This window comes from Antechinus flavipes, chromosome 1, assembly GCF_016432865.1.
Source record: "Antechinus flavipes isolate AdamAnt ecotype Samford, QLD, Australia chromosome 1, AdamAnt_v2, whole genome shotgun sequence".
In the NCBI taxonomy this organism is placed as follows: Eukaryota; Metazoa; Chordata; class Mammalia; order Dasyuromorphia; family Dasyuridae; genus Antechinus; species Antechinus flavipes.
The window spans coordinates 560,177,681-560,190,250 of NC_067398.1; the positions used below are offsets into that span (position 1 = coordinate 560,177,681).

At 35.4% G+C, this 12,570-nt stretch overlaps 1 protein-coding gene across 1 annotated transcript in view; it reads left to right on the forward strand.

Moving 5' to 3' along the window:
- F13A1 (coagulation factor XIII A chain) overlaps positions 1-12,570 on the forward strand; it is a 190,398-nt gene that overhangs the window by 87,180 nt on the left and 90,648 nt on the right. The window contains exon 5 of the mRNA XM_051970733.1: positions 3,542-3,660. Within this exon, the coding sequence (XP_051826693.1) occupies positions 3,542-3,660 (119 nt within the window). The remainder of the gene's footprint in view (positions 1-3,541; positions 3,661-12,570) is intronic.

Below are 12,570 nucleotides of genomic sequence, written 5' to 3' on the forward strand. Positions count from 1 at the left end.
TTCTGCAAATAAATTAAAGTGGGAGGAGGCAAGTTGAATTCAGAGCAGCATGAAGGGAAGGAGTTTGCAATTAACCTAAAAATATAGTTTGGAAACAAGATTATGGAAAGGCTTAAATGCTGGGATCCTTTTATTCTAAGAAGATTAAAAAAACATTTTTTGAGCAGATGAACATGGTTATATCCATGAGTAAAGGCAGATAGACATTGTGGAATCTTCTTCCTAGTTAATTTTTATCTTGGGTTCAGATGTGACTGAACCTAAATAGGTGAACAAAGCTATATAAACCGAGTTTTCATTTTGGCAAATAGGGGGATTTATCTCCTACAGATCCTATATCTACTTCTAGAATCATGTTACCAAGAATCATTTATGTGTATAATGGGGCAAAGAAAGAGGCCATCCTGGAAAAAGATCTAGGAAGGAGCTAGGATGATTTTATATATGTCAGTCAACAAACACTTGCTATGTGCTAGGCATATTAGTGAAAACTGGAGGTCTTTCTCCAAAGACCCAAAAAGGCCATTCCCTCAAGGAGCTTATTCTAATTTGGGAGGTAGAATGCAAACATTTATGTACATGCATATAAATTTTATTCAAAGAAGCTGGAAGATGATCTCAGAGAAAAGGCTTTTTAGAATAACAATAGGTGAGAGCAAAGAGCAGCATTTAGAGGGAGATGTGAGAAAGACCTCCTGTAGAAGATGGAATTTGAGCTGAATTTTGAAGAAAGCCAAGAGAGAGAGGGTGAGTAGGCAGCCAGTAAAAAGTCAGGGAGATAGAAGATGGGATATCATGGGAAAATAGCAAGAACAAAAGGTAGCAGAAGATAGAATTGCATGAACAGCTACATAATATTTAAAAGATCTACAAGGAGACTTATAGCATGATGCGGAGATTGTTTCCATTAAGCATTTGCCAAAATAAACATGATGGGATGACCATTTCCATTAGGCATTTTCCAGAACAAGAGTCCCTACAGGATGAAAAGGGATGGATGAGTTGTAATTAGCATTTCTGGAGGGGAATACAAACATTAATGAGATTAATAGGTCCATTTAAATACTGAAGTTATTTATGATATTCAATTTATTTTGAATATATCTTTATATTATAACTAGTATCTTAGAGCTGTAAGTGATCTCAGAAGTGAACCTGTTGATCATCTCATTTTGCAAATGAGAAAACTGGAACCTAGGAAGGGTCTTAGTGGAAGAACTTGCTCTAGAAGTCCCACATTCTTTTCCCTAGATCGCTGCCCATTATATCTCTCCAAAGGGAATCCTGGGTTTGCTGTCAGTGAAAAGAAAAGATAAAACAATTTTCTATTTTCCTTTATTCTGTTGTGTTTATAGGTAACGTTGAAGAGAAGGTAAATAGATAGGCTTTTTGAGCACATCAGGGGTTGGGCAAATGATGCTTCTATTTGCCTAAAGCTAGGCTGGATGAAAAGTGGGACATGGGGAGGGGATGGAGCAGTCTCCTTTCTCTTGCATCAGTAGGAGACCACAGGTTCTCTAGTACTTCAGGGAGATGGGAATGCACCCTGAGTTTTAAAATATGTGATAATACTTTTGCAAAGGTAAAACCCTGCTGTGTCAATTCGAGGTATGCCTTTATAGCTAAATTATGAATACAATAGCAATGGCACTTACATTAGTAGTGCCAGTTCAATTTTAAGTAATCTGACAGATATATGAGAGTTTTAGTGCTTTTAAAATTGAATCTATATTCTTAGAAGAGAACTTATGAACACAAAGCCCTGTGGTGGGAAAAAAATAATCAAAGGATATAGGTTTGAAAGGGGTCTGTAATGACCATCTAATCCTAATGCTGTTTGTGATTCATTTAATCAATAAACATTTCTTAAGTACCTACTATGTGCCAATCACCGTGTATTTCACTTCAAACTTTCTTCAGGCTTACATTATTACTGCCATTGCTATGATTATTATGGCTATACAATATCTCCTTAACTTTTTCAGGATTAGAGCTACTTTTGGCCTTTGATTGTTGATGAGATGGGAGGGAGGAAAGGGAAGGGAAGTGCTGAGAAAAATAATGAGACAGACACAGAGATAGAGCAGAGACAGAAAGACATAAGAGAAAGACAGAGAGACAGAGACACACATAGAGAGATAGAGAGACAGAGCGAGGTAGAGGGGGAGAAAGAGACAGACAGAGAGACAGAGAGACAGAGAAAGACAGACAGACAGACAGAAACAGAGACAGAGACAGAGAGAGACAGTGAGAAAGAGACAGAGACAGACAGAGAAACAGGGAAAGACAGAGAAACAGACACACATAGAGAGACAGAGACAGAGCAAGGGAGAGGGAGAAGGAGGGAGGGAGAAAAGGAGGGAGGGGGGAGGAGAGAGAGAGAAAGAGAGAGAGAGAGAGAGAGAGAGAGAGAGAGAGAGAGAGAGAGAGAGAGAGAAATAGAGGAAGAGAGAAAAATAGAAAGAGAGAGAAAAATAGAGTGAAAGAACACTTTAATATTTATAAAGAATGTCAAGAAGAGGTCAGAAGAAAATCCAGAAAGAGTCACAGATCAGCAGGAAAGCTTTGAAAACTATAGATTGAATTTATTACATACTTTAAAAGAAAAACAAGTTGTATATAACAGAGACAAGGCAGCAATTGGTATAACTCCAAAAGGGGTCAGGAAGAGCCATAAATGACTGAAAAACAACTGAATAATGACAAGCATCTATGATGTGTCAAGCATAAATGTTGGGGATGCAAAAATAGGCAAAAGATAGTCCCTGCTCTTAAGGATCATGCAATCTAAGTTCCCTATCAAATGGACACCCTGAATGATAAAGTTACCTTCTAGGCTATTGGAGGTGGTCATATAGCAAGGAAAAGAAATGACAAATAGGTAGGCTCAGAATTCCACTGCTATATTTAAGATGTCAAGAAAAAGCAACATTTTGGATAGACCTCTGTGGTAGACAAATACAAGAATCATTCTTACAGGATGGAGGATGGACAAGACCAGATGGATTGCAAGCTACATAGCTGAAAGGAACATCCAAATTAATGAGATCATAGATTGATTCATTTTGAATACTGATGATTTGACAGATATGTGATTTCTTAGGTCACATATTTATTTTAAAAAATAATCTGCCATTCAGCTGTTTTTTATTAACATTAATAGGATAGAAATTGTTCTTTGATCTGTGTTGCTGATTTGGAGCTGCATCATAGAATTCTGATTTTAAAATTGCTGGTGCACAGAAATCATAAAATGCTTGATGAGACATGGTGATTTAATTGTGCCATCCTGAGCACATGAAGAAGAGTCTGGACTTGTCAGCATTTCCCAGAATGCCTCATTTGCATTCTGATTTTTGGTGCTGATTGTGCTCATTGTTGATTCCAATTCCATAGGAGAAAATGAGAGCAGACACTATGAAGAAAATACATTTTTTCATCATATTTTTTTTCATTTTTCAATTAAAAAATGAGACATGACATTACTTTGGAGTATTTGAAAGTGGCTTGGTAATGGCTATTATGTTTCAACTTTTTGCAGAAGATGCTGTGTATCTGGATAATGAGAAGGAAAGAGAAGAATATGTCCTGAATGACCTTGGGGTTATTTTCCATGGAAACTTCGATGACGTAAAAACTAGAAGCTGGAACTATGGTCAGGTAAGCCATTTTAAATTCAACCATCATCTTCCCAAGCATTTATTTAATGCTTTTTGAAACTCCTTTTCAATGGCAAAAAAAAAAAAAAAAAAAAAAAAAAAAGTTGTGATTTCCTCTTCAGAATAATTGGATTGTTCATATCTGTTTATTGAAAAAATTTTCAAAAAATCATAATGCCCTAGTAGATTTATGATCTCAGTAATGTGGGATAAACTCACAGATTTTTATCTATCCATGCCTGGTTTTACCCTCATCCTCATAATCCCTTAAGTACATCCAAGAGGCTTATCCAATGTGCAAGGTGACTTCCTTGCTTTCTCTGAACATCATGAAATTGATAATGTAGCATAGATAACCAATAGATTGTCCATTGGTCATATCTCACCTTCACCACATGAGCAAAAAGTCCTTTACTCTTATTTTTCTTAACAATTTCTCATTTTATGGTGTTGCATCCTCCCTAAGCTCAACATGTATCTTTCCTTTGCCCTCCAGACAATTGCCAGTTTCAATTCTTCAACTATAATGTTCTGTTGTGAACCCTATAAACCTCAAGACAGAATTGTTTGCATAGCATATTTTTTTTTTTAAATAATGAGCCTAGAGGTAAAAAAAAAAAAAGGCCAAAGGAGATATTATACTTGTAGCATATATAATAAATCTAAGTAAAATTCATTATACAAAGAAGAGTCATCTCAGGCTCTAGATTCTTAAATCTGGGGGTTGCATAGGATATACCAGTGGGGAAAGACTCAACAAGTTTTGTGATCTTATATCAGAATAATGTGAATCACTTTTCTCTACTGATGAAGGATTTGATACCCAAAAGAAGCTAAAATGAAAAAATACTGACAGTCTCCTCATGACCCTGGCTGGAGATTTTATAGGTATCTCATAGGGTGATATCTTTTTTGGAATGGTCTAGGAGAGTGTAACTTTAAGAAAAGATTGGAAATCAAAAGAAGTGGTACCAAATTACTTTGTCTCTGGGTGGAGTTCTAGAGATAAAGAATACAAAAGGGCAAGAAGAAAAAAGAAAGGCAAACTATGGACATTTGAGAGTTGTTATCAAAGGGATGTCCCAGCCTTCATCTACCCCTTTATTTCTGCTATTTTGAATTTTCACACTAGGAAGACTTCAGAGTGTTCTTTTGTTCTATCATTTCCCTTCCAAATTTAGTCTGATCTTACAAACATTTCTAGACAATCTATATACTTGTATAAAAAATCTTTCCCCCCTCCATTACTAATTTATTTTAAATTTTATCCTACAAGAACTAAAAAGTCATTGATGACTTCATTTAGGAAGAGGTAATGACTTGAACAGATTTGTTTTAGAAATGTCAGTTTGACAATTTTGTGGAGATTAGATTGGAGAGGGGAGAGTCTGAAAACAGAGAGGAGTTCAGAGGCTGTTGCAATAGCTAAATCAAAAGATGATGAGGGCCCAGGAGAAGCAGGATAAGAGTAGGGACCAGCAGTGTTAAGGCGATAGATGCAGGACATATTGTTGAGGTAGGATTGACAAATAATTGGCTATTGAAGTTAAGGGAAAATAAATAATCAAATATTACTATGGGGTTGTGAATTGGGTAACTGGAAAAAATGGTAGTACCATTAAGAGAAATGGCACATATTTGGAAGATGGGTAGGTTTAGAGTAGCAGAATAGAATGAGTTCTATTTTGGATGTGTTGGAGATGAGATACCTAAGATATAATGGTGCCATCACAAATTTTCATTTCTGCTTTCTTACAGAAAGTGTATATAAACACTCTTTGTCTTTATTATTCTCTAATTTTCCTATTCTCTTGAGGAGAATTTAATGCAGGTATTTCTCTTAATTTCTACCTCACTTTTCAAAATAGTCCATATTTCTGTCACTCATGACTCCTCTTATTCACTATTTTCTTGAATATTAATACATTGGATTGTGTTGCTAGTATATTGTTTCTTTTAGATGTTGATACAAGGAATATTAGAAAGATATTTTGTGTCTTGTTAGAGGACTACAGTGGACTATTGAGGTGAGAGTGCTCTGTTCTATCTTATAAGTTGAACTTATTGTTTCTGGACCTCTTTTAAACATCTAAAAATTCTGAACTTTATCCTGTCTATTTTTTTTGGTGTTGTATTTTAGTTCTGCATGTTTCTAGTCTAGACCTCCAGTATTCTATATGAGTGTCTATATATATACATTTTTTTTTTTTGTAGAGGCAATCCTAGGGTCACATAGATAGGAAGTGTTAAGTGTCTGAGGCCAGATTTGAACTCAGGTCCTTCTGACTTCAGGGCCAGTGCTCTACCCACTGGGCCATCTAGCTGCTCCATTTCAAGCATATTTAATGAATTAGTAGACTATTGTTGGATAGGCAAAATATACTTAGTTTCTTTTTTTTTTTAATAATTATTTTTACATCTTTAGTTTTTTTCATTAAAATTTCTCCTAGTATTTCTGTCCTTATAGCCATACCATATGAAAATATTGTTTAAAGAGGAAAGAAATCATCAAAGCAAATCAATAGATGGAAAAAGTCTGAAAAGAAATGCAATGTTGCATACGTGTGAATCTCCCATCTCTGCAAAGCAGGAGTTCAGATATTATATCTCATTTTTAGGGTCATGTTTATTTATAAAATACTGGTAGTTTAAAAAAACAACTCAGGTAAAAAAAGTAACTTTTTTTTTTAACATAGCTTAATCATAAACTGATGGATTATCTATATTAACAGCAAAGTCTACATTGTCAATTAAGAATATTTTTTTTTTTTGTGGACTTAATGCAATGTTTCTACATGTGAATGTACTAATCTCTATATTAGGGCAGCAACTATAATTCTTCTACTTTAGACATATGCTGTTAACAGCTAGTTGAATTATAACTGTCTGCACTTAAAAGTGATGAGTATTTTTTATTTTTTTTATTACAATTCAGCTCATTCACTAACTTAGCCTGGCAACCTTTACCCCTTGAAAATTAGATCTAAGTAATGAATTTTAGTATACTTCCCTAGAAATACACATTTTGGGAGGGCAACATTTTGTAGCAATAAAAAGAAAAATAAATAGCTTGTGTTGAATTTATAAGAAAGTTTTGCTTGAGGGATAATAAACAACTGATATCTTCCAAAGGTGAGATATAGTTTTGTCTTTGATGTTTGTGCTCATGAATGAAGTTTTGAATTGTGTTACTATCTGTGAATGTGGGAACAGCAATAAAAATCTGCTTTCCATCAGTGCTGCTCTCTGTAGCTTAGAGTCATTGCTAACTTGAATTGAGAACCCCATGAAACTCAACTTATGAAGATGCTGATGGTGGTTTGAAAGACTTTGAAATCAGTAAGCTACAAACATCATGCAAATTCTGAAGATATCCAGGAGCTTGTAAATTATAATATTTAATTTGAAAAATGCACACACAATGAAATGAGAATGAGGACAAATTACTTTGTAGAACCACAATTTTATGAGTTAAGCCAGAAAAAGACAAAGGTAATGTATCAGGATACTTCAAGGAAACCCAATACATTACTTACATTATCAATAGAGGACTTGCTTCCAAATCCTGTTCTCTGAACAATGCATTATCTATCCAGTTTTAATTACCAAGTAAGTTCAGTATACTCTGGGAATCAGTTACTTAACATTCATGAAGTACCTACTACATTTCAGGTACTATATTAGGTACAGAGAATTAAAAAAAAAAAAGATTGAAAGAATTCTTACTCTCAATGAGCTTACATTTTATTAAAGGAGGCAACATATAAATACTAAAGGATTTTGTTAGGCACAAATGAAGAAATAGTGAGTATTCCAGGTATAGGAGATGGCTCACAAAGGCATAGAGATGGGAAATGGAATCCTGTGTGAGATGTCAGTTTAGTTATATAATAGAGTGTGAGAAGGAAATAATACATCAGATTGGCAAGATAGATTTGTGCCTAGTTATAAAGAGCTCTAAAAGCAAAAGAGAGGAGTTACTTTTTATCCTATAGATATCTAATAAGGAAGGTATTGGAATTTATTGCGGAGAGAAATAATATTGGTACTTAAGGGATATCATTTTGGCAGTTGCCTGGAGGATGGACTGGCAGAAGGAGAGACTTGAGACAAGGAAACCAATCAGAAGACTCTTTCCATGCCGATCCATCATCCACACAATTGTTAAACTTGCTTTTGTTGTCATTCTGAAAATCCCTATGGATTACAGACTCCTCTGAAATCTAATGCCTATAGGATCTCAGAGCTGGTGGGAATGTATTCTAGTCCAACCCTTTACCTAGATCAAGAATACTCTCTATAACCTCTCTGACAAGTTTTCAATCAGTATCCATTTGAGTGTTTTCAGTGATGGAGAATTCACTTATTGCAAATCAATTATTCTACTCTTAGAGAGCCCTGGCTATTAGGAAGCTCTTCTCTGTGTTGAACTGAGGTTTGCCATCTAAAAAATTCAGCTCATTGATCCTAATACTGTCCTTTTCCAGAACTTAGTCTAGAATTAGTCTAATCCTTCTTCTCTCTGACAGTTCTTCAAATGTTTAATGTCCCTTTTATTTCTCCTTAAGTCCATTCCTCTCTAAGCTAGATATCCTCAGGTCTTTTTAACTGTATCAGGTGGCTTTAAATGCCTTTACCATTCTGTCCTTTGAATGCATTGCAGTGTGACTAGTAGAGAAGTGCTCATCAGCTACCTTATTCTGGAAGCTGTGTTTCCTCAAACACAAGAAGCTCAAGGTTATAATACATTAAAATGACCTCAGTAGGTTCCCCACTCTGCTAAATGAAGAAGCCCAAGGAAAACTCAAAACCCCCAAATCTATTTTAAGACATATATTAATACAGCATTTTTCTTTTTTGCAATCACATCATTCTGTTGACTAATTAAGTTTGCAATCAACTAAAACCATGGATCTTTTGTCAAATGTGTCTCCAATGCTATATTTGTACAGTTTTTTTTTTCTGTTCCAGTGAAGAATTTTAAATTTATCCCTTTGAAATTTCATTATTAAATTATAAACATTTTTTCATCTGAGTTATTGATAGACATTTCATTAAGAAGTAAACCAAGGGCAGAGACCTACACCATGACATTAATTATTGACATCAGTTCACTCTTTAGATATGGATGTTTATTCCAAATTGAATTTTCCTGACAGTATTGTCATCCAGCTTACATACTTCTATTTATTAACAAAAATATCTAGAAAGACTACGAAATATCTCACTGAAATCTAGGTATCACATATGTTAGGTAGGTTTAGTTACTCAAGCAAATATGTGATTCTTTTATTTGGAAGTTTCCTTTGTTGTTTAGCTTACAGATAATCTAATCATTTAATCCACCCATCTAATCCAGACCTCAAGTTCATTCAGCTTTCTAGGTGCATCCAATATGCTGGTGAATTCCCTTGCTTTTTCCTGAAATAGCAATAATACCCAGAGAGCACTTGGGAAATCTACTGGTCATTCCTACTCTTCACCCCATGATTAGCCCATCTTCTTTCTTATAAATGTTTCCTTAATGATATCTTTCAATCCTGCTCTTCTTCAAAGTGCCTCATTAGCTATATGTTATAGCCCAGTCACTCCTACCATATGGCCTCTCCATTGCTTTTTATGTGCTAGATATTTCTAATCCCTCTGAGATAATTGTGCTACATGTATTGAAGCCATACAATAAAGCAAGTGGCATAATGTCATTAAAAATATGAGCTTTTCTGGGAGAAAGTAGGGGTTATTAAGGGGGTTTGAAACTTCCTAAAACAATATAATCCATTCTTCTCCCTGGTTTTAATTCTGAGTCCAAACTCCATGCCCATTTGTTCTGCCCATTGCTATATTTATCCCAGACATGGATACTGATAGAAAAGTTTTAAAGATTGCCCATCCAACTGGATATTCTAATCTTGGCAGTGGATATTTTTCATCCACTTCCTCTTTCTCATTTGGATAGTCAGGTCAAACACTTTTGAGTGATTACTGATTTCTTCCCGAAAATTCTGCATTGTTCTAAGGGCTTGAATCAACCAGGACAATATTATCTGCAGAAAGGAGCTTCTATTTGTATGATGAAAGTCATTCTCTGCTTGTATGATGTGAAAAGAACAACAACAACAATAACTAATTGAGTCAATATGTTCACTCAGAAAACTTAGTCAAATAAAATTTGGTTGATGTAGAAGCCAAAAAGCCTATTGTCTGACTTTTTTTTCATTTCCAACTGGATGTTGTGTTATGAAGTAGATGGCTCCACTGATTCACTCCTACATTTGATAAACTAGGACAGTAATCCACTCCTGCATCTCATGTTTTAGGGCTCATGCTTCACTGGTACATTAATTGGTTCCGTAAGGAAGGATTAAGCATCAATTACTCACACAGTCAGACTGAGATCACAGACAGAAGCATCTGCATGAATGAAAAATAAAGTGTAGATGACAAGAGTGCAGGGAAAATGCACTTTCATTGATTAAACTGTGGGCTTTGACATGAGCCTGATGGCTGGTTGTAAAAAGAAGCCCACTTCCTTACAATGGTGAAAGTGATGAGTCACAGAGGAAGGCCATGGGCAAGAGGAATAGGGCTGGACAAATGTGAGATACCATATGCCTTTGTGAAGATAATAGACACAGACCCCAGGCAGTCTTTGCTGGGCTCATGATTATTTAATAAACAGAGTGACACAGTTTCATCTCATGCAACCTCTGCATACAACTTACTAGTAATTTCTGGTGACACCCTATCCTGGTGAGCTTTGCTTTTCTTCTCTCTCTCTCTCTCTTTCTCTGTCCATTTTCCCTCCCTCTTATCTATCTATCTTATCTATCTATGTCTTTTATTCCTCAAATTTTCCTCTATTTTCCCTCTCTCTAATGATTCAGACATGAATAGCAATGAGTCCTAAATACATTCTTTATTCTCACTAAGGACTCTTGGGATTTGAATTAGCTAACATGGCCTGTAATAGATGTTACTTTGGATGAATTGGGATATTTATGTTTTTATATTGGATTTGTCATTAATTTTTTTATGGACCCTGGTCTATCAATGCTTTGGAATCCTCCTCCCTGTCTTTGCCTGGGACTCTCTTCTCTTTATTGGTAACTCTCACCATGGGACCATTATTTTAGGAGGGACCCTACTTATTTTTCACCCTACTTACTTCTACCTTTCCTTGCCACCAACTCTTATCAGTTTCCTATCATGTGTCAGCCTTCTCCTGTTAGATTGTGAACCTCTTGAGATTACTATTGTGCCTGAAATGTATTAAGTGCTTCTGTCATCTGCCCATAGTAAAAAAAAAATCGATCGATCGATTTATCCATCTATCTATCTATCTATCTATCTATCTACCTCAAACAAATTAATGGAAAAGAGAGCAATTACCAATTGCTTCTTTCACCAACGAAACTGAAGATTAACAGAGATTCTTGAATCATACTTTGAGCTGTGAATTTTATTGGAAGGCAAGCACTCTGCAATTATGAATAATTATAGTACTATAGCCTAGACATATGAGATCATTGAGAACCTCGCCTTAAAAAAGAGCTTACTGGTAGTCTAATGGGATATGACTTTAATCACAGCTTCTTATGTGATCTCAATTCTGAGCCATGTCCCAAGATCAATACAAAGTGACTATTTCTCAAAACAACCACAACTAAACTTAAGGCTATGGCAAGCAACAAAATAACATAGGAAATATAACTAAAGACCTCTGGGTACAGTGATCATTTGAGGTAAGGGTATGGCTTATTTTCCCTTTGTTTTGTCCTAATTTGAGAGAGAATGGAATCCGACAACCATCTTTTAAAAAAAAAAAGAGCTGAATTAATCTAGTATGGGATAAATTAGAAGTCTCAAGTACCATGCAGAGCAACTTTTCAAGCTAAGCCTGATCTTTTGATTTGCCTTATCTACCCAGATAGACAGAGATAAACAGTGTCCTCTTCCTTCTTCAAAAGATATCACTTTGATTCCCAGTAATGCAATGATACATGTGTCTTAGGTCTCCAGCACTGAGCACCATTTTTGGCCATAGTAGCTTGTGATAAATGTATATTGAATGCAATTTATAAGACACCTTTTATTCTGACCCTGATCCATATGGAGACATGCAAACCTGCTAAAGACCAGCTGATCAAAGAATCTCAGAAACTATAGATGAGGTGACCCCTCAGGGTACAAGCTTCTGTATATGTATCCCACCTGTGAAATCATATAGTTCCCCTCCAAAGTAAATTTTTTCTAACTTACCAAGGCTTGGGTCCTATCTTGGGGATAGGACATAGAGCCAAAAGCAATCAAATTACCATCATTAGCCAAGTTCCTATTGCTGGTTAGTTAACAAAGCCCAAATTGGACTTAATTCTGCATGGGAAATAACTGATGAATAATGAAACTCTACTAGGGCCACTTGAGAAATTGCTCAGTTTACTTCAGCCCTAAGATGTTGAAGTGATGTTGATCCTAAGCTATTGATTGACCAGAATAATGAATATGGCCTTCGGGGAAACTTATAAGGCCTATGGATCTGTGCTTCTGGTACCCAAAAGCATTTTCCTTTGTTAGTTATCAAGAAGCTTTGCCATTAACAATAGATGATATTGAAAATTGGTTTCTAAGAAACCGGGGAAAACAAATTTATTTTTCCAAGTCTCTTTCAAAATTCAAAATCAGTGAAAATCAATTAAAAAAGAGATGTACTAGAAAAAGCAATGGAGTCAGAATACCTGTGTTCAAATTTCACTTTTTACAGCTGTATAACCTTGGTCTACATCATTTGATATCCCAATGCCTCCGTTCTATCATTTGTAAAATGAGGAAATTGAACTAAATGATTTCTAAGATACCTTGCACTGCTCTAGCTATGATCCCAATGGACTAAATAGCCATAACAGATTTTTGT